This window comes from Anarrhichthys ocellatus, unplaced genomic scaffold (assembly GCF_004355925.1).
Source record: "Anarrhichthys ocellatus isolate YVR2014 unplaced genomic scaffold, GSC_Weel_1.0 scaffold22, whole genome shotgun sequence".
NCBI classification, from domain to species: Eukaryota; Metazoa; Chordata; class Actinopteri; order Perciformes; family Anarhichadidae; genus Anarrhichthys; species Anarrhichthys ocellatus.
Genome location: NW_022280052.1, coordinates 5,364,662 through 5,387,239, shown reverse-complemented (window position 1 = coordinate 5,387,239; position 22,578 = coordinate 5,364,662). Strand labels below are relative to the sequence as shown.

Sequence of the window (22,578 nt, the reverse complement as noted above, 5' to 3'; positions counted from 1 at the left end):
CTTGATTTGTATACTCTTCTTGTTTTCCAACATTAAATACATACTTTGTGAGCACTGTGCTCGCTCAGAGCTAGTTAACACTTGCAAGGAGCTGTAATTTTCTATTTACAGGCAGTATTAATGTGAGGCTTTACCCAGAATAACTTGAAACAAGCAAGCAGGCGGAGGGCTCACTGTTCATCTTGTGGACATTTAGACACACAGCTGCTGATGTACATGATCGTCATTGTCCGGAAGGAATAAATGACTATATGATGGTAACAGAAACCTGAACCACGAGCCATCGTGCCATGCCAAGCTGCAACACCAACAGACTTTACAAGAACTCATGAAGATGCTGTACCTCTTTCAGGAGTGAAAAATATGTAACTTTTCAGTTTTTTATCAAGTTTGTATCTTGACCTCATTGGTTTCCAAATAGTAAATCTGGTTTCTGCTGGATCACTTGATATGTAATCTATTTGGATTGTACATGAATGTATTTTGTAAGCAAATATTTTTGTCAATGTATTTTTATACTGCTTTGCAACTGTTACTTAAATAAGCATTTCAACTTGTTCTTGGCGAGTCCTTTCTCCAATTCAACAAATTGCTAAAATATAAATATATGAACATGACCATTCTCATGGCATCAACAAAATACAGCAATAAACAGGAGAGTTCAGTGCATTTTACGCATTTACGCTTCCTGTAATTATGCCACACTATAACAACAGTAGAGAAAATAATGTTATATTGAAGCGACTTTCATGGCTTCGGCCATTTGGAGACACTCGAGGTCATTCTAACATCCCACTTCACAATTGAAGGCGTGCTTTGAAGCTATTGCCCCCATGGCAACCTATATAATAAACAGGCCCCTGTCTGCTGCGGTTCTCTCCAACTACCTATGAAGCTCTATATGAAAACCTCCCGGTCTGACTTCAGATCTTCCTGACCAGGCCTACCAACCAAAACTATTCAGAGGTTACAATATGTCCAAAGCAATGCCGCAGCTGACAAGCATGTGAGATGTGCCTTCTTGTTGCTGGGGCCTGTGGTAGAAAAAACTATTCAATAGTACCGAGTGAGTCCTATTGAAATTGAGAAAAGAAGTTTGTCTTAAAAGTATCTATTCTCTGCACAGAGAAGGTTCAATCGTCATACAGACCGAAATGCGGTCTGAAGGAGGAAGGCACCCAGAGTGTTGGTTGCCTTGAGCACATGGTGGGGTAGGAGGAGTTCATCACTAGGACATTTGGACGACCATTCTTTGATTGACCATTGAAAGGTTAAATGGCTGCACCCACATTCAGCTCTTATCTAAGTTGACAATATCATGTCCTTGATTAAGCCCCACACCCACACACACACACACACACACACACACACACACACACACACACACAATACTACTCAACTTAAGTGGACCCTCACTGACCATGTCTGACATTGATTAACTTTGTCAACACAAAAAGAGCCAAAACACTGAGTGGTCAGACAATAAAAACAGATAGATAAGTCCTAGTGGAAATTAGCCATCACAGGCCTTGCTTGTGGAATCAGCTCCCAGGAACAATTAGGGCCTCAGACTCACTGTTTTTAAATCTAATCTAGAGTAAAAATGGACAATAAAGCAGGTTATGCTTTAGGGCGGGCTACCTTGTGATTGACAGGTGTCTACAACCAATACGGCGACTGTACGCCACTCCTCTGCAGTGCAAATATGGTCACTTTAGTTCACTGGTTGCAAAAAGCCAAGATAGTGACGGCCGAAATCTAAGATGGCAATGCCCGAAATGCTGAACTCAAGGCTTCAAAACGGCAGTCCACAAACCAATGGGTGACTGCGTCCACTTCTTATATACAGTCTATCGAATCACATGATCCTCTCTGCCTTCCCTAGTGTCCTGACTCATATGAGTTTACTTTTTAATTTTTTTTTTATGAATTTTGTTTACATTTCAACTTGAGTCTTGAAATATTTTGTTAATGATTTCATTTCATTCTTTATAAATGCATATTTCTTTTTTGTAAATTGATCAGTTTTAATGTGCTATATTTGTTTTTACCCTGTGTGTGAAGCATGTGATATTTGGTTGTATTTTAAAGTTTGCTATATAAATTAAATTCCTTATTATTAGTATTATAAACAAATGGTTAATCTGTTAAAAAACAGAGGCCTATATGTTAATATAAGATGTATATTGTAGAATTGCAATGCAATATATCATAATATAGTACCACAGTGGCGGCTGGCCAATAGAGGGCCATGGGGTGTGGCCCCACCTTGAGCACCCCTCCTTGAGTAACAAAAAAAATTAAATTATAATAATAATACATTTTACAAATTGTCAACATTTGTGTTTGTGAAAATGGAATGTACCCAGTAATATTTGTAAATTATGATATCTGCGCAAAATATATGCTTTTCCTGCATGTCTCCATGTCTCAGCACGAGCACTACTCCTCAAGACCCGTTTGAGAGAAACATTTTGGCGTAGATTCTGCAGGCCAAAGAGCTGATCCCAGATCAGCCTGACCTCACAATCAGACAGCAGACTAGCGGGAAAGGGAAGCAGTACATGCGAAGCTTCTCTACTAGCTGTACACCAGACAGGTTTGGCTAGCTGGATGACGTCATGCTAATAACTTATTTAGCTTTTTAAAACAACGGGGACAGATCCAGCACGGACAGTTAGGGAGTGAGGGATGAGGAGGTAAGGAAACATGAGAACACCAGGACACACATGGAGAACTCTGTCAAGCTACATATTAGGCAAAGTGAACATCTTTTCTTCTACATAGTTGTCCTCAGTCTCATCTGCTTAACTTGGTCATGGAGGCATCAACATGTAATTGAGATGGTAGATTAACAGTGAAAACTCATCATAGCTTAATTTAACATCAGTATTCATAATTACACTTCATGTTTACTTCTCCTGATCTTTACCTCATATAACAAGGTCCATAGGGGCATCTCAATAAATAAACATGTTACATTATATTATATTTTATTTTATATATACATATGTATGTGTGTGTTTTATATTATACTAAATATTATTATATGATATATATATACTGTGTGTATATATATATATATATATATATATATATATATATATATATATATATTCTACTGAATTGCCTGTGAGGGTGACAAAAATAAGATGTCCTGACATGTTTATCAAAGTTTTATTTACTACTTTTTTGTTGGAATAAATGTTAAATATTTAACTGCAAAGTAGTAATGCGTGTTTGATACCTTCATTTTTTTGCATTAAATCATTGTGGGATGTTTGCTGAAATTGATTGGATGTGGCACAGCCCTACCTAGAACATTTTCCACCAGCCACCACTTTAGTACCATAAACACTATAATTATTATCATCACATGAATATTTATAGTGGCTATAAAACGATGTTGAGTAAAGCTGCTTCAGGTTAACATTCAACATAACGTGTGCTTTTATGTTACCTGACCCGAACTCATAAACGCAACAATAAAAATAGATAACTGAAACATTAGATCACAGTTTAGATCAATGATTATGAAACCTCATGGCCATTTTCTGGCTCACATTGAAAGGCTCCTCCATGTGCCCTTTGCTCCTTGCCTGCAACTATAAAGGACAAGCACTTCAGTGCTCTTTTTTTTTATTCACATACAGTCAACACCATGGCCAGCCAACATAAACTTATTTTTACTGGATTATTGATTTCTATTTCAATGCACTGGACTTTGTCCATTTCAGGTAAGAACTGTTACATATTGCTACTGTTAGACTAAAATGAGGTATCTTCAGAAACTAAGAATGTTCCCTCTCAGATGTCACGTTAGCCTTATACAACTGGATTTCAAGGACAACACAAAGACATGGTCTGTTCGAGCACACAGTGTAAATAGTTATACGGGCTAAAGAATGATAATAGTTATTTTATTCATTTGTTACAACAATTTTATATATAATAGAGTGTGTCTATAAAAAGCAAAGACTGAGCAAGGTCACATAATCAGCCTTAGTTTTTAATTCTCATTCATCTTAATGGTATCTTGGGATCATGGGAAAAAACTTTTCTTATTTTTTCATGACCGTGATGTAAGAATTGATTTTCATACACCTGTTCTTGCAAGTCAGACACAAATAAAATACAAATCACCTGCATGGCCCATATATATATTTAAAATGGAAAAGCACATTTAATTAAGTCACTTGTGATTGTGTTTAACACTATATTGTCTTTTCTTGCTTTTAGAGGAAGAGCTCCATGCCAGCTACTGGAACAACAAAGCGAGACAGGCTCTTCACAATGCCCTGAATGTTCAGCCTAATATTCATCAAGCCAAGAACATCATCCTCTTCCTGGGGGATGGTGAGTCTTTTCCCAGCATTAAAGCTGTTTCTTTCATTTGTAGAGCATTTTTCCTTTCAGTTCCTTTCAGAAGTGTGAGTCTCGCCATTATTATGGTGTACTTCCCCATGGTAGAGAGAGAATTCAATGCAAACCAAATGCACTATATGACCCCAAAGAGCAAGGAGATGAATGTTGACATCTGATCACCAGTAGTTATTACTGCTTGGAAAGCAAAGCGTAGCAAAATAAACTGAAGCTAAACCACAGTCTACACTGCATGTCTAGCTATTTCCACATGTGTCCTTAACTGATCTGAACACCAACAAAGGTAAATCGCTGCAACAGGTTGAGAAAACTGTTCCATGCATAGCTAGCATTTTAGAAACTCGCCTATTAAATTAGATCCAACTCCCCTTTAGTACTTAAATCTCTGAACTGGTAGGATTACTGATATAAGATGTATTATGACACACACAGACAAAGGAATCACTGCTGTGTACTTGCTTTGGTTAACTCCATGATCAAAGATCAGAATCTGTCAGATTCCCTGCACAATTTGAATTGATCAATTATGGATTTATGGTTACAGCTGCCTCTACCCCAACCCACATATCTGCTGACAACAGCATATTTAAGATTTTATCAGTGTTTGGGATTGATCAGTGACATTTAATCACCTCATAAGTGACATGCCTGTGAAAACAAGTTGTGCCGTTAATGACTTGGGACTTTAGCAACTGACAGTTCATTTTATTAAGCATTTTGCAGATCTATGATGAAATACGATACAAAGAATTGTTTAATCTGATGGTCAACTTGATAAACATAATGACCTCCTGGGAAAGTATAGACTAAGAGAAAAATAGGTTATTTGTTTTAGCAAATGTTGGTCGTAACATTAGATGCAGAAGGAATTTAGCTTGACTAAAAATTCCTAAAGATTGCCAAGCTCTGGCAACAAATGTTGGACCGGATGCCCTGGATTTTTCATGAAATATATAAAAAAGTATAATCAAGTTTGTAAAGGAGTAAAAATGTGGAATATTGCTGTTTTTGCTTTGCATATTCTCAACCATTTGTGATTGCAAATAACTTAGATGTCTTTCATCACCTTTTAAACTCTAACATCAGCTGAGCCTTATGAGGTTCAGGGTGCACAATGGCAGCCCTGTGCCTGCCCGGCCTGTTCTTTAACACTCAGGTGTGTCTCCACCTATTTCCAGGTATGGGAGTAACGACAGTGACTGCTGCCAGGATCCTCAAAGGCCAGTTGGCAGGGGAATCTGGGGAGGAGACCAGTCTGGTTATGGATACCTTTCCTCACCTGGCGCTGTCTAAGGTCAGCCCACTCTCCCTGACGCATTCAGACTTCTATGTGTGTTTCAACTTTCTGAATGAGGATAAGATGCATGCACTTGTGGTGAAAAATTAGAAATCAACATAACAGACTACAGAAGGCTACATTCATACCACACTAACAAGCCAATTATAGGTTTTGCCTCTTTTGCTGAATGTGGGGAAAGATTTTAGTTTGAATGTGAACAGGCTGTATTTTGAGGTTGGCAAGGCTGTTATTATAATCATGTCATGGTGACACAAGCAGCCTGTTATCAGTATGTCTTGGGTCTGACTCTTGGCCTGTAACACTGGCTAACACAATTTCATCAAAATTCATGAAATGCCAATGAATGCCTGACATGCAGTGTTGTCAGCATGACAATATGAAGATAACATGTGTCTTCCATGGACGCAATATATGGTGAAAGCACTGAATTGAGTTTAGGCAAAATAACTTAAACTCCAAATGCCAGGTGTTTTATTTCAAAGACAGTAACTCAATTGCAGTTATTAATGTTCCTAAACTTAAGGGTATTGCTTGTTTGAGTTGAGGGTACATGTACATGCCCACCTAGTCGAAAGGATGTAATCTGAGTGGTTAAGAGCACTTGCTAAATGCCTGAGATGATAAATACTCACGTTCATTTGTGTGAATCTATTTGACCCTTGCAGACGTACAATGTGGACCAGCAGATGCCAGACAGCGCTGGCACAGCCACAGCTTACTTGTGTGGTGTAAAGGCCAATTCCGGCACCCTGGGTGTCACTGCCGCCACCCCAAGGGGCAACTGTAGCGCTGCCTATGGGAACGAAGTCACATCGGTTTTGAACCGTGCCAAGAAAGCAGGTAGGATCATGCTTCACACAGCTTTACTTTATACTGGTTTCATGCTCTCATACTGTTAGGTTGAGTCTTTGTTGATGTGTTATTCACTAAGGACATTTAGTCAGACAGGTCAGTATTACTCTGTACATATACGTTTTTGCTGGTTTGTACATGTTAAGAGGATGTAAGGCCGCTGTCACTCACAACATCTGTCCTTGTGACCTAACCTTATATGGATAACATCTGTATTCACTGTGGTGTGATCTTTTTTTTGGTGGTAAATAACATCTCATAAGTGTAAATATATATCTATATCAATATTTACGGCATGAAAAAAATGTTGACCACAGCTGCTCTGTGTTTTTGCAGGAAAGTCTGTGGGAATTGTCACTACAACCAGAGTGCAGCACGCCTCTCCTGGTGCAAACTACGCTCACACTGCCGACCGAAGCTGGTATTCTGACTCCGACCTCACCCCTGAGGCAATCCAAAATGGCTGCCGTGACGTTGCCTACCAGCTGGTTCATAACATAGAGATAGATGTAAGTCTTAATATAAAGGTAATTCCGAAGCAGAACATCAGAGCAGCGACTCAATAGAATTCATATCCATGGCTATGCATATAGCTCTCTAGTCAGAAAATGACACCTGTCAGATCAGCCAAGACCAAACAGCAAGTCTAGTTCTGGTTGTTTGGAAAACGCATGTAGAGAAAACCAACGAGATAGTAAGGCTTATAGTTGGAATATCACTCTGGATTAGAGAATCTGCTAAAAGCTTAAAATGCAAAGTATGACATATAGGCCTATAACTGTCACTGTGTCATTTGATTCCAGGTCATTCTTGGTGGAGGTCGTCAGTACATGTTTTCGAGAACCACGCCAGACCCTGAGTATCCAACTGATAGAGGAGACCGAAATGATGGACAAAATCTTGTTACAGAGTGGTTAAAGAACAAAACGGTAAATTGTCCCTCTGGCTGCAACTACATTTTTCGCTATAGAGTTGTTAAAAAAAAAGTTTCCTCCCCCAACCCTTCCAGAAACTTCCAATTAATGTCTTTGTTTTTATTCATTACCTCCAGAATGCTAAATATGTTTGGAACAAAGCTGAATTTGATGCCATCAATCCTGCAAATACAGACTTCCTGATAGGTAAGAAGTACAATTTCATTCACAATCAATTAATCATTGAAGACACTTTTCAATAAAACCACTAAAGGTTTGCCTGAGCTGTCCTTGGACAAATTGGTTCAGGGTTTTGATTAAAAATCATCTTCTATTTTACAATCTCAGTTTAATTGCAATTTAGAGCCATAACACAAGTTGTTTTTGTTTGTTTTTCAGAAAAACTCAATGAATGCACATTTAATCATATCGTGGCGCTAACACTGCCAGCTCTATTAGAAAAATTAGGAATGTGTTTCTGAGTTCTTCAAACTTGTTTTTTCTGGATTTAGGTCTCTTTGAGCCCAAAGACTGCCGCTACGAGTTGGAGCGTGATGCATCCATGGACCCCTCCCTTACGGAGATGATGGAGAAAGCAATTAAGATTCTCAGCAAGAACCCAAAGGGATTTTACCTCTTTGTAGAAGATAAGTGTTATTGTTTTCTATCCATATTTAATACATATTATAAATGAACTGTTAAAAGATAAACACACTAAGCTCAAAACCATTGAAAGCTAAAACCTCGCCCACCCTTCCAATAGAAGATATATTAGGTTTAAAACATATACTTTTGAAGTTATGTTGCAGTAAATACGAGGTACATCAATGGGATTTCAAAAAACAAAACAGATCACTAATATGAGGGATATTCTGCTGATGCTTATTTGAGAATTGCTTTCTTTTGGACTTTAAGCGGAAGAATTGACCATGGTCACCATGGAGGGAGGGCCAAATTCGCTCTCTATGAGACTGTTGAGTTTGACCGGGCGATCGGGCGAGCAGCTGAACTCACCAGTGAGCTAGACACCCTGTCTGTGGTCACTGCTGACCACTCCCATGTCTTTGTCGTTGGAGGATATTCTGCCAGAGGAAACTCTGTTTTAGGTAAAGTGCACTCTTAGAATTTGATAAGAGCTGAGGTAAAGGAGGTTTTATAATAAAAAAATGAAAAACATCTGCTTTCCAGAAGTGAACAAACCTGTAGATACCAATTTGTCCTGTGATTTACAGGAGTGTCTCGCATATTAGCAGACGACAAAAAGCACTTCACTACTGCTGTGTATGGAAATGGACCAGGATACCGAGAAGGAGCACGCCCCGATATGAATGAGACAATTTCATGTAAGTGAGACAAAGTAATTTAGTAGCTCCATCTTGTGGTGTAACAGCATACCTATTGTAGAGGCTCGAAGAGCCAAGTTATGGTGTGACACAAATGCCACTCATATTTAAAAAATGTGTTATAGCGTCAAGGAAATGTTGTTTCTTTTAAAAGGACAGCGATTAACTCGAGTGTAACAACTTTATCAACTGTATCCTATGAACTGTACACCAAATATTGTTTCTCTGCAGTGAGCATGTAGTATTTTGTACAACAGCAATGCACATTTTTAATTGTTTGCAAAAACATGATGAGATGGGGGATCACAGCAGATGGCTTAGAATTTTTTCCAGCAACAAATAAAAAACAGAAGAACCAACAATAACTGTTATTATATTATAAGCATAACAGGTAATGTATAATGCTCTAGAAAAACTTTAACTTTATAATCATTCTATAATAATTAAGAAATCAGTCAGTCCAAAAACTTGGTGCCATACACTTTAATTTACCTTAGACTGTTAACTTTGGGAATGATCCTTTACAACATAATGCAATTATACAGTATGCAATGAATACTACAACTGTAAAACTTATCATATTCCATTTTTGCTGTGTGTCAAAGATCTGATTAAGTAGTTTGCCATTTAGCTGCATTGGATTTCATTGTCGTTTTGTGCCAGAAAACTACTATAATGCTCCTTTGTCCTTTTCTTCCTCAGCGACTAATGAGTATCTTCAGCAGGCTCCTGTTCCTCTTGACTCAGAGACCCACAGCATAGAAGATGTAGCCATCTTTGCAAAAGGCCCCATGTCACATCTTTTCCACGGGGTCCAGGAGCAGAACTACATTGCCCACGTCATTGCTTATGCTGCCTGCCTGGAGCCCTACGAGAACTGTGATCTGCCCCCACCCGACCACGCTGGATCCATCCACCCCAGCCTCCTGCTCCTCCTGATGAGCCTCCTTCTCCTCTCCCTCTGCTCTGTCTGAGATGACAGCCTATGGAAAATGTGTCCTGACCTTTGAATAGCTGTGCTATCTGACATTTGATTTAAAAAAGTGTTGTTCTTTACACCATTGGTTCTCAACTGTTCTGGCTGCGGGACCCACCATCACCCCTTAATGACAAGCCGGGACCCACGACCCAAATTATATATATATATATATATATATTATATATATATATATATATATATATAATTTATATATATATATATGTATATATATATATAATTTGGGTATATCTATATTCAAGAAGTCTAGTAGTAGTAACGTCTCTCTGTTGTAAACAACTGTCAAATCAAATAAAGAAAGTATACATCAATTATATTTTAACAAATATTATTCTCATTTTTCAAATTTAACTGGATGGATTATAAATAATACATAGAAATACATAAATAAATGTTCTCTCATTTCCAGTAAAATAAGGGCTGGATTAAAAAATAAATTACGTAACAAAATTCATTTTAGAAAAATAATTTTCACTGAATTGCCCTGCAGCTTTAAATTCAGTTCATTCAGGGTGAAGTGAAAAAGCCATGATATTATATTTTTCTCATCAACTAAAAAGAGAAATTAGTGTTTGAAGAATTCACCTCTATGAGTCTGTCCAGTCAGAGTCTAATGACTCTGGTCTCTCTGGATATTTCTCTCTTTTGGAAATCATCCTATGATTTGACTTTCACATCTCACAGCTCAACAGTCCTGCTCTGCTGTCTCTATCCTCGTCTCTCCCCGTGTGTCACGGGGTACATCCCAAGTCTCTTAATTCTCATTTCCTCGCTCCTTGATCCTCGCTTGAACCGGAAGTTGTTCCGCGACGCCATATTGACGGCCGTCCCAAAGCTCTTATTTAGCTCTGAGGAGCAAGGATCGAGGATAGAGGAGGGATCTCTGAGGAGCCATGAGCGAGGACCCACGAGAACAGACTTCCAGGAAGTCTTTTAACGGCCGACACGCCCCCTCATTGTTCATCTGTCATGTGATTGGACGCTGCAGCCGATCAGATTGATGAGATTTTTTTCAACATGTAAACAGTGAAGACGGATCACAGATTAAACTCAAGCTTTATATTTGATTAGTTTCTGATTCAACATCTGGTTTAAATAAATGTTCATTGTAGACTGAACAACAAAAGGACCACAAACAACTTTCTACATTTATTGGAAAGATTTATATATATATATATAGAGAGAGAGAGAGAGAGAGAGAGAGAGAGAGAGAGAGAGAGCTGGAGAGACGAAACACTTATTACATCATTTATCATCATTTCATTCAGTCACGTGAGGCTGTTCATTCCTGATTGTCGGGTTTGATGAGTTTTATCATTTAAGAGAAACAATAATCATATTCTGGGTTATTTAATATCGAAGTCACAATCTGAATTTCAAAACGTACAGACGCAAATAATTCATAAATAAGATGATCGCATTCCGCCGGTACAAATGGATCCTGTGCTTATAAACAGAACACAGGACACAGTTTGTAAACAGACTACAGAGAGAAACACCTCTATGTGTCTTTATTAGTTATTAGTATTATTAGTTACTGTTATTAAGTACAGTGATCATGTGAACAGACACAAACTTATCAAAAGTATCTCCAGCTGTTAAAGCCGACTGACAGCTGATCCAGCTGTGATCATCAGCACCATCATCAGAAACAGACGTCACTTCACGTGATGCAACTGAGGAAAGGACTTCTCATGTCTCTTAAAAAATATTTCCTCGTTCCTCTCTCCTCGCATGGTTTCCTCCATGCATCCCTGGTGGGAGGGACTAAGACACAAGGAAAGGACACAAGTGAGGGAAACGGGATGCAATTAAGAGACTTGGGATGTACCCACGGTGTGTGTATATCTCACTCAAGTCAGGAAACTTGTCAGAATACTCATATTTGATTGGCTGAGCTTCATCACGTGATGTAATTCACAACGCATTGGTCGGTGTTTGTCCTGCACCGCTGAACAAGTACCGTAAATGCTGGAATAATTCCGCTGCATAAAAAATGCCCTTCAAAATAAAATCACAACTTTTTTTTTTTTCTTTTTATTGTCAGGCAAAGGCCCGCGACCCACTGAAAACGGGTCAGTTGTGAATCACTGCTTTACACTGTATGTTCTATGTACTATTTAATAGCTGTATAGTTGCACTTTGAGATCACTGACATTTTAAGTATTTCTTCTTGTTCAGATAACCTTGTCATGAACTCAACCAGTTAATCAAACACAACCGTGATTTTATTGTGCTTACATGACAATAAAGCTTTTGATTGATTGATTGATTATGAAAAGCATGTATGTCATTACTGCATAGAGGCATGAATTGTAACACTCCATTAAAATGGTTGCTGTGATTCTTTTATCAGTCTTTATTTCACGTCATTTTCTCTTGTCATGTTTTATGATGTCAGGCTTTTAATTTTTTCTTACAAAACCTTAATTGGTATATCCAGCCTGTATTAACGTAACATTGACAGCGTATGGTATCAAGGCAATTGCTTTTTCACCATAGCGAGAGTGTTTGTTTGTGTTCCGGGCAATAGGTGCTCCCTCTTTGCAAAGACAGAATAGCAGAAAGTGCTGTTAGAGTGTCTTTAAAGGGCCCTTTGGTAGACAGTTTCTTCGCTTACGGCCATACCACCCTGAACACGCCCGATCTCGTCTGATCTCGGAAGCTAAGCAGGGTAGGGCCTGGTCAGTACTTGGATGGGAGACCGCCTGGGAATACCAGGTGCTGTAAGCTTTTTATTTTCTCATCCCAATCACCCAACTTGACAGGGCAATTGCCATTGTTGTAGGCATATATATATATATATATATATATGTGTATAATAAGCATATTGTAATAGGTCACATTTATGTCACCTTCCATTGCTATTATGCAAATAGTGTAGTTTTAGGTGGCTTGTGAGTGTCTTGTTACTAAAACATAACTTTATAAAAAAAGTATGCAATGAACACACAAGACACAACATTTATTGTGGGATAATCAAACCAAAAATAAACATAGTATTTTGCCCAAAACATAAAGTATGTCTTTGCACAATCCCTGTAGCAAACATTTGTGCCATGAACCTTTTGACTGAGAGTGAATAAAACAACTGCAACATGTGATTTTTAACTGGAAATTAGGGTATATCTAAGATTATATGCTTAATAGGTCATCTTAAAAAAACACTTTTATTTGATTCAAACTTTAAGTAGAAGGAGGTGATAAGCAGTCATACAGGAACTGGCTCTGATAAGTAGATAAAAGGTGAAATTAAAGCATTGTCCAATCAGAGAAAGCAAAGGGCGGGACTTCCGCCTGCTGCCAGAAAGAAGGAGGAGTTTGTGTGCTTGGAGGGAATTTTAACGAAAATAGTCGTCTTTTCCTCGAGAGCTAAGATTACTTGGATAAACAACCGGTCAAAACAATAGCGGTACATCTCTTACACAACTAAGGATACAACACAACGACTGTTGGCTAACTGCACATGCAAACGTAATTTAATGAGTGCAGTTGAATATGTTTCTGCAAGTCAGTCGTAGCATTCTTAGCTCGCCTCGATGAAAGGTTATCCGTAGCTTGCCGCATGGGCTCTCAACGATGGGCTAATTCGGAATATGCAGATACTCGACCGTAGACATTTAACACTGGGATAAACGTTGGTCATGGATCGAAAGAAGAGGAGGCTCGAAAGTCAACTGTGTAAAGCTGTGAAGGATGGAGAACCGAGGTGACGTTCAGCTCCCTCTCTCTTTGTTTTGTCTAGACATGCCTTTTGTTGATGCGACGCGACAGATCGTACACGCATTTATTTGCGTAGCTAGCCGTCTTACACGATCTTAACGTAACCCTAGTTATTTTCCTGATAGTGGGAGCAAATTGAGTATTTCATGAACGAAACAAGTTTTTTCAGTCCTTGCTTAAATGTAATCACTTCCTTAGTACGTGTTTGGGGTCTGTGAAGTCCTCAAAACCACATAACTTGAACTGAAACGTGTTTCCTGTGGGTCTGCTCCTGATCACGGTTTCCTTTAAACGGTGCAGTTTGTGTATGATAATGTCCACATGTACTTTCAGGTTGTTACCCTTTTGCACTGTAACGTTAACACGTCTCACTCATGCACTAGCCTGAAGACTGCTCTAAAGATATAGTGTATCATATGTTGTACACATAAAGCCAGCAACCTGAGGTAAACTAACATTGACTTAATCCAGACTGCAACATTAAGCAGGATAGCATGCCCCCTTTTTCAATACAATGAAGCTGTATTCCACAATGCATGCCAGATTGTAACAGATGTCTCTTCGTTGGCAGAGCTGTGCTGCTGCTTCTTTCACAAGGTGCATGCCCCCACCTGGTGGGCAGTAAAGGGGTGGCTGCGATACATTTGGCTGCTGGCAAAGAGACTGAGAAGAACACGCGCTGTTTGAAAATGTTGCTGCAATATGGAGCGGACCCCAATATCAGGTGTGGTTATAAATAGTGACAAGAGAAAGCACCATGTCACCTTGTGAGATCATTTTCCTGTGTAACTACAGAACCCATTTATCTTCCACAGACTTTTTGCATCACTTAAAACCTGCAGTAACTTTCCATTAAAACATAAAATATTGTCACAAGCCACTATTAAAAAATCTTTGAGCATAATGTAAAGTTGTGATTTCTTGTACTTCTCCCAGGTCATCAGAAGGCCTGACTCCTCTTCACATTGCTGCACTGTGGGGATGTTATCAAAATCTGAAGCTGCTCTTGATGAATGGAGGGAACCCAAACATTAAACATAACGTAAGCTTTGTTTTTAGCGTTATTAATCATTTTCCATAAATGCTGCCACACCTGCGCTGTAACAAGATATCTCATTATAATGGCTTTAAATGTTTGGTTTACACCTGTTATCTCCTCAATTTATTTAGGAAGGGGATACACCAGGGCAGCTTGCAGAGCAACAGGAGAATCGAAAATGTGCCCAGCTCCTTCAGGAGTACCAGTTTAGCTCGGTGGACACGGAGGAAGACGAGTCACCTCAATTCCAATACTGTAAGAAAGTCTCTTTGAAGCCTTTGTTTTGTTAGGGGTTACTTAAAGCACTTCATCTGAAACGCACCACTTGAATTGCAAAGTCAATTTTTCCAACTTGTGTTATTTCATAAACGTGAAGAAAACGATACATATCCAGTAGTGTTATGAACAGAGATATTATAGTAATAGTATTTTGCAGTAATATGTATTCAGCCGGTCAAGTGTTTAACGTCAGCTTCAAGCGGATTGTCATAACATAGTAATGCTACAATAATTACAGTGATTGCACAACAATCTCAAGTGTTTACTTCCCAAATCCCTTGAAATGTAAAGACACACACACACAGTATTGACTATATACAGTATGTATGTATGTATATATATATATATATATATATATAGTCAATACTTGTCATCAGTTCCTAATTTACTCCAAAATTTGCCACGAGCACTCATTATTTTCCAGTCAAATAAACAAATGTATACATGGCTATCTGCCAAACCTTCCTCCAGTTTATAAACAGGAGTTGCTGCAAAACAGTTTCAAGAATTTGGCTGGCTGGTAGTAATATTTTACCTTTTGTAGGAAACCGTGTTAATTTAGGTTTCTGTATTTTCTCCATAGCTGTGTATTCAGACCAAACGGACACGTCCAGCTATCCTGAATCAGACAGCAGCTTCAGTTCCCACTCTTCTATGATAAGTGACTTTGGTGAAGCCCCATTGAGCAGCACAAGGCGCTCATCATTTTTCAACCTATCTAACATTAACGGAAGGCCAGATTGCAGAGGAATGTCATATAACGGGCTTTGTGACATGGACACTAAGAGGCATAACAGCCAGTACTGGAACAATGCCGCCTCACATTGTGCATCTGAAGGTCCCTCCATACTATCGAGCACTCGCATGTCTGCAGTGGGACCTGCAGCTGCAACCGATTGCAGAATCTCCCCCTCTAGAAGAGACACTCTCCCATCATTTCACTTGCTGCGAGCGAGTCGCAAGAGCGTGAGCTTCAGAAATGTCGATGAATATTTCCCTGTTTTTAATTCTGAATCTCCCACACAGCCGCCCGGTGTTGATGGCAGCCCGTGCACCAGCGACTTACCTTTTGACATGTGCGAGTACTCTGACTTCCTGGATTCAGAACGCATGGCCACCGTTTTACACAAGCAGGGCATCGACGTCACATCGCCAGATCACGTTTATGTTTTTTGCAGGGAGAGCAGTGAAAGCACAGAGGAGGACATGGAGAAAACGGTCGTCAGTCACTGTGCTTTGACAGAGAGTGATGATGAACAGGAGGGTGAATGTGTGAAAGAGGCTCAGGGGAATATACCAGAACAGCCAGTCCTTTCCCATGTTGACGTGAGCAGCAGTGGGTCTGGTAGTAGTCATTACAGTAGCTGTGAGAGCGACCATTACACCAGTACACTGGATGCTTCTGTACACCCCAGACATCTTTTACTAAAGGGGGGTTCTCTTGCGGCTGAATCCAACGAAAAGATTCCGATTTCTACAGACTCTGATTCTAAATTTGCAGGGCAAGACTTGAATCTACCACCTGTTCAAACAGAACCCCAGATGGATTCAAAACTTGAAACTAAAGTGCATGTACAAGGTATGTGTGATCAACTGGTGTTGTCTGAAGCACACCCAAACGATGACTTGTTTGAACCTTGTAGTAGGCCTGTTCTTGACACTTCAAGTGAGTGTGGCGTTGGTCAGCCGGTGGCAGACACCCCGTTGAATGATGCAGCCGAGGCGCTACAGGAAAACGTCGACCTTGCAGTCACACTAAGTCCTTTTGTAACAGGCAGGACTCGCTCGAGGTTGAGTCGCTGCTCACTGAGAACGAGCAGACCCTCCGAGAGCCTCCACATCGCGTCTTCTTTGTTTGAAGTGACCCTCCCCACACCAGTCCGAACACGCCGCCAGACGCCCAGAACTCAGAGCCGTGCAGACCTTTACAGTTCACCACATGCACATTGTTATACGCCGTCCTATTCGGGGAACGACGCGGTAGGAGGAGTCAAGTTTTCTGCTGATTGCACGGACACACAGTCCAGCACCCTCGGAGCTGGTTCAAGTGTTAGCGATAGCCAAGCTGACACGCTCGTCCTCTCCAACAGCGTAACGGACTCTGCCTCTCAATCGCAGACTTTGTCCGACACAGTCATACTGGAGGAAAACCAGGACTCTTCAATGGATGCTTATGAAAGAAACCTTGCAGAGGTGATACTGGCCATGCAAGGCCATGATCTTGCTGAAGGCAGGGATGTACTGACCGATGATCTGACAAGCACAGATGAGGCAACAACAAAGAATCACGTAAATGATGCTCCCTGTGAGGACAAATTAGATAGCCTAAAAAAAGAAGATGTCTGGATCACTGAGGACTGCAGCTCATCTTCATCCAGCTCCACCTATTTTTCCCCACGGAAGTCCAGGGAAGATTCCGACCTACCTTGCACTCCAGGCACCGGATGCACCCCCAGGTACAGCATGAGCCGACTGTCGAGCTGCCGCAGGCCTCAGCACCTGGCTAACCTGTCTTACACCCCCGGAGGGCGTCCGCTCATTCACGACCCGGACGAACCGGTGGAGTACCTCTACACCGATTCGGAACAGGGCCACAAGCTGATCGAGACCCACGTCCCGCCTACAGCAAACACCTCGCTCAGCTCCAGCATGAGTACTAGTAGCGGCGGCGAGGAGACCGTCCTCTATGATTGGCGCTCCATGCAGAGTGACACGGTCGACGGCGGAAAGGAGAACCAGACGCCCCAGATGGTGCCACAGAAGGAGGAAAATGCCGAGGACAGGCTGTTGGCAGAGACAAAAGGGATGACGGACAAGGAGCTGAGATTGAGGCTGCTAGAGCTGGGGGAGAGCCCGGGCCCTATCGGCCGCCGTACCAGGCCCGTTTACATGCGGCGGCTGTGTTGCCTGTTGCAGGAGTCAAACTCCCAATCGCCACATCCCCAGAGGCAGTTAGACCAGCCACAAACGGGTAAGGCTTGTGCTCGTCTTTTAAAGTCCTTGATTACTACTTACCTAACCTGTGCTATGACTAGGTAATGATCGTGTTAGATTGTGAGCAGTTTTGGGGCTGAGATGGGAAGTGTGTGAGGAGATAAATGGATTAAAAAATGTTTTTGAAATGTATATTCAGAATTATGCTTCTATTTAAATGTTTGTCCTGTGAAAAACGTATTTCTTAATGAGCTATACTGATACAATTATTATCATTTAGCTTATCAACCATGTCACTGACACAAGTCATTTTCTTATGTTCTATTATTTAATTTCTGTAGATTTAGGTTATAGTCCAGAATTGTGTCGGGCCCTGCGGACCTTCGAGCTGCCTGATTGCAAGGCTGACGAGCAAGCTTTGTGCCAGCAGTTTGACCAACCGGATCAAAACAGGAAGTGGAGGGAGGGCATCATCAAGTCCAGTTTCAACTACCTGCTGCTCGACCCGAGGTCTGCTGGCTCTTGATTTGTGTCTTTCTTTCCAGGCGGCTCTCTGAGGATAGATATTTAGCATGAAGTGATGAGATGATGCCATTCTTATTTTGCATGGAAATCATTTCTACAACCCAGTGCTTGTAATCAGAACACGAGGCTCTCTTGTGTATGAAAAGCAATTTACATTTTTTTTGTCCCATAATCAGAGAAAGTACCTAGCTTTGTCCGTTGTCATTTATCATAAATGTCACTGGGATGTTTAAAAAAAAAAAAGCTGAAAAATCAGGCAAAACATTTGCCAAATCAACAGTTTCTCAGTTGTGAGAGCAGTATAAACTCATCTCCATTTATGTGTTCAGGCTACATTATCATATCACTTTTCATAAGGTAAACAGAGCTAACACTACACTTTAAGCAATGTTTAATTCCCAGTGTATCTTTAGGAATAGCTTGTTTCCTCATTTATGTTTTAACCACCACTTCTCTTTAACACAGATAAACACTTTTCACCCTCAAAGTACAATAAAATGGATCTCTTTTTTTTTTTTTTTTTCTCCGCCAGAGTGACGAAAAACCTCCCGTTCCGCAGTCACACCATGACTCCACAGGAGTGTTTCCAGACATTTATCCACGCTATATTTTACGTGGGCAAAGGGAAACGCTCCCGGCCCTACAGCCACCTGTATGAGGCTTTAGAGTACTTCAAAGGAGACAAGACTTCCAAGGTGAGGCAGCACACACTGATCAGTCTTGATCAGATTTAAATGAATTAAATAAATAGAATATGTCTATAAAATACTGTCCCTTCTCTGTTTGACAGAAATTGTGCACCAAAGTGCAGCATATCCTTCAGGTGTGGAATGCCGAGCAGGGCGTCATCTCTCTGCATTGTTTCCAGAATGTCATTCCAGTGGAGGCTTTCACAAGAGAGGCCTGCATGGTGGAGGCCATCGGTGAGTACAACAAGGGATGAAACTCATCACCAATTATCTCTGTTAAGTAGCAAACAGCCATTTAATCTAATGGAAAATTCCTGTTTCAATACTTTCTCCATCTGCTTTGTATCAGGGTCCTAAATCACCCCGTCAATGCCTTTTTTTTAATGAGAACGTTCAGCCAAATCCATGAAACAAGAATATGTATACTCACTTTTTAAATTCCCATGACAGCTTCTGTTTGTAGATTTGTTGTGTGCAGTTGCCAAAAATTAGGTCAATGGGATTAATTTGACAAATTAACTATTTAATAACCTGTCAACTGTGTTTCTAAAATGCTAATGGTTATATGTTACACGTTCTGCCTTGTTTTCTTTTTGAAAAATTGCAAGTTGCTTATAATCTCACTATAGTGTAATTTTCCCAATTTTTTAGAAATCAAACATATGCAATCGTACCTTCCGTACAACAACCACAACCTTGGTTTTATTGGGTTTTATCTTACAGCATCTTTAATAGATCTTTAATCGTTTTGCTGTACCCCATTTTTATCAGTGTATGATTTATTTTTGAAATTGTCAACACCAAAATCAGCACCAACAATACATATACCCTTGCATGTATGACTCATAAATGAAATAGAAGAAAACATTCTGTAAAAATGAAAGTGGGATTTAAGGAAAATCCAAAAACGAACACAAATAAAACCACTAACTCTGACATAGAATTACACCGGTGCAGCATGTCAATAACCTTTTTGATTCTTTAATTGTCCCAGGATTGAAGATGCTCACCAATCAGAAGCGAGGGGATTTCTATGGCGTGGTGTCCAACTGGCAGGTGAAGAAGAAGCGGGACCTCGGCGTCCACCTGCTCTACCGGGCCATGCAGATCTTTCTGGCTGAGGGTGAGAGACAGCTCAGACCGGCAGACATCAGACAGTAGTGACTCCCACTGGAGGGGGGTATGAACAGCAGCACAAAGGAGGTCATACCACTAGTTCAGGGTTACAAAGTAATTCTTCTTTGTTGCACTAGGTGGGGTTTACAAAATCCAGCTCTCTGGAGCTGTTACCCGCAGTGTAATTGTCTTTCTGCTATAAATGAACTGTGTAAATTACTCAGGGATTAAGATCATCTTTCTTCTTTTCCATTTTAAAGTAAATCCATTTTTTATAACGTGGTAATATCAAAACTGCCTGATTTCTTTGGAGATGGATTTCTTCATTACATTGCTTTTAATCATCTGCCCAGATGTGACACGAATATTGATTCCTCAAAAAAACTTAAGGGTGGAATAATATGGCAAAATATATGGATTGATGAACATGAACACAATCAAAATTGGTAGACTGCAGGTCTTTCAAAAGTCACAGCAAATAAGCATGATAAAGTTAGTTCCCAAAAACATTCTTCCCAGACAGACACTTGGTTCTCTGTGGCACTAAAGACGGATTCAAATTGTTCCACAACACATTCAAAGGCCTTTCAGTATCATCAAATCAGCTTGTGTCACAAAAAAAGCAAAACAAGCTGGGAGGGTGTTATTTAGAAAGTAAGCAGAGGCTGGTAACTGGTTCTTAGTATTATAATTTTGTGTATAGTGTATAGTTTTAGAAACTTAATGTGTAAAATGTGATATTTGCTTACATGGCTGGCTTTCCATTTATTTTGTTGTGCTATTTTCTTTTATTGTTAAAAGCCAATGATATGATAGTGTCTAATAGTGATAGTTGTCTGTGTGTATACATTTCTTTTAGATGTGTCATTACAATGAGCTCTGTAGAACCGCATGGTTAAGTTTGTCGGTAGTACAGCAGCACTTACCATGTTAAAATGGGTAGACTGGCCAAGTTGGTAGCAGAACTAGTTTGTATTAGTCACACATCATTGGGTTACAGACGTTATTTGATGACATAATCTATATCAGGTTGTTACTTAGTTAAATCAATGCCAAATAGAAGTTTTCTGAAAAATTGTCTCCCCATGTCATGTCATGGTCTACCAATTTATGTTCATGGTCAGCGGGCTTCAAAATCATTTATCATCTCCCCAGGGTAATGCACTTGATCAATTATCTGGAGGCTGCACATATTCTTTATTTCACACAAAATGCATCAATATTAACTGTTCAAAACATAATTTTGTGTTTTAGAAATATCGTTTTTTACATCCTTATCCCCAGTTTCAAGAAAATCAAAGCATGAAATCAGCGAGTAAAACACCTGATCTGTGACATTTACTTTTAATTATGAAATGAATTGCATTGAATTTTATTTGTCAAACATACATGTATCATTCATGTGTACATCATTTATGCATACATGTTATGGATTGCTCTCTTTTCATTATGATCATTAACTGCTGTACTTCCTTGACCTGTTTTTTTGGATTTGTGTAAATCTAGTAAAAAGAAAAATACATATTATGACATAAACCTGAACTGGTTGAATCCTTTTTTCCTGTTCATCTCTTGTTCTCGGGTGTCCCTCTAGTGGACAAAAGAAGTCGTGTGTTTTTCATTCAGTCCAGAATTGTTCCTTTCGTGCAGTAACTGGTCTTCATCCACTGTGATTTATTTATTGTGTGTTAGGTGTAAATATGACATTTCTATAAAAAGTTACATAATCCCTACAGACAAAAATGTATAGGACCACTTGCACTATATTACACAGTTCATTCATCAAACATTTCATTTTGTTATTGAAGCTGTTTTGACACAAAATAGATTTGACAATTACCTCTCATCTCGTGAGGCAAGCCTTGCAGCCGTTGAAATCGGGGAGTAATACATAACATGTATTTACACCATGTCAAGTACAGCCTCGCACTCGACCATTGAACAGGTGACTTCTTAAGACCCTGAGGGATCAGGGTTTCAGACTTTAAGAAGGGACATTGGGATTTGGCCCTCGTGTTGAGATGCAGTATTTTTCTGGGCTGTCGTGAAATGATTTTGTAACTATGCACCATGTCCTCTAAAATCTAATCTGAAATTAGACAAATTGTCTCATGAATGTGATTTGAAGTTAGCGCATGAATGCGATTTTGAAGGGCTTTAATTTTGAAATGCTACATCAGAATGTCCTGACACATTTCTTTATGGCATACTTTAATGTGACTTTTTAAGAAAGTGGATACTATGACTTAAAAAAAGAAATGAATACATAATAATTAAATCACATATGCTATACTATTAGATGTTCATGACATTTGTGTGACATACATTTTTATGGTATACGAGACTGATATTTCTATGCCTTTATATGTACTACAAAGGCATATTTTATGGCATACTATACTGTTACATATTATGACACTTTTAATGACATACTATACTATTATAGAAATATTTTTTTTCATGACACACTATACTTTGACATTT

The 22,578-nt window shown here is 39.6% G+C and overlaps 2 protein-coding genes and 1 non-coding gene across 3 annotated transcripts; all 3 read left to right on the top strand.

Annotated features, from left to right (window-relative positions):
- The first annotated feature begins 3,632 nt into the window (after positions 1-3,632).
- LOC116390181 (alkaline phosphatase-like) lies at positions 3,633-9,929 on the top strand. The gene is made up of 11 exons (XM_031859573.1): positions 3,633-3,737; positions 4,240-4,356; positions 5,562-5,677; positions 6,349-6,523; positions 6,872-7,044; positions 7,339-7,464; positions 7,587-7,656; positions 7,962-8,096; positions 8,364-8,555; positions 8,682-8,792; positions 9,495-9,929. Exons 1-11 carry the CDS (start codon positions 3,662-3,664, stop codon positions 9,764-9,766), a joined length of 1,563 nt encoding a protein of 520 aa, XP_031715433.1. The 5' UTR covers positions 3,633-3,661; the 3' UTR covers positions 9,767-9,929.
- Positions 9,930-12,403: 2,474 nt separating this feature from the next.
- Positions 12,404-12,522, top strand: LOC116390309 (5S ribosomal RNA). Its single transcript, XR_004213151.1, has one exon. It is a non-coding gene; the product is annotated as a 5S ribosomal RNA (ribosomal RNA).
- A 582-nt stretch (positions 12,523-13,104) lies between these two features.
- On the top strand, positions 13,105-21,645 carry LOC116390304 (uro-adherence factor A). The gene is made up of 9 exons (XM_031859822.1): positions 13,105-13,498; positions 14,084-14,236; positions 14,449-14,554; positions 14,683-14,806; positions 15,414-17,801; positions 18,106-18,274; positions 18,822-18,984; positions 19,080-19,212; positions 19,973-21,645. Exons 1-9 carry the CDS (start codon positions 13,434-13,436, stop codon positions 20,137-20,139), a joined length of 3,468 nt encoding a protein of 1,155 aa, XP_031715682.1. The 5' UTR covers positions 13,105-13,433; the 3' UTR covers positions 20,140-21,645.
- Positions 21,646-22,578: the final 933 nt, after the last annotated feature.

Coding starts and splice junctions, on each gene's coding strand:
- LOC116390181 (XM_031859573.1), top strand. CDS start 3,662: ATGGCCAGCCAACATAAACTTATTTTTACTGGATTATTGATTTCTATT. Junction 3,738..4,239: donor CTGGACTTTGTCCATTTCAG/GTAAGAACTGTT, acceptor TCTTGCTTTTAG/AGGAAGAGCTCCATGCCAGC. Junction 4,357..5,561: donor CATCCTCTTCCTGGGGGATG/GTGAGTCTTTTC, acceptor ACCTATTTCCAG/GTATGGGAGTAACGACAGTG.
- LOC116390304 (XM_031859822.1), top strand. CDS start 13,434: ATGGATCGAAAGAAGAGGAGGCTCGAAAGTCAACTGTGTAAAGCTGTG. Junction 14,237..14,448: donor GGAGCGGACCCCAATATCAG/GTGTGGTTATAA, acceptor TACTTCTCCCAG/GTCATCAGAAGGCCTGACTC. Junction 14,555..14,682: donor ACCCAAACATTAAACATAAC/GTAAGCTTTGTT, acceptor CAATTTATTTAG/GAAGGGGATACACCAGGGCA.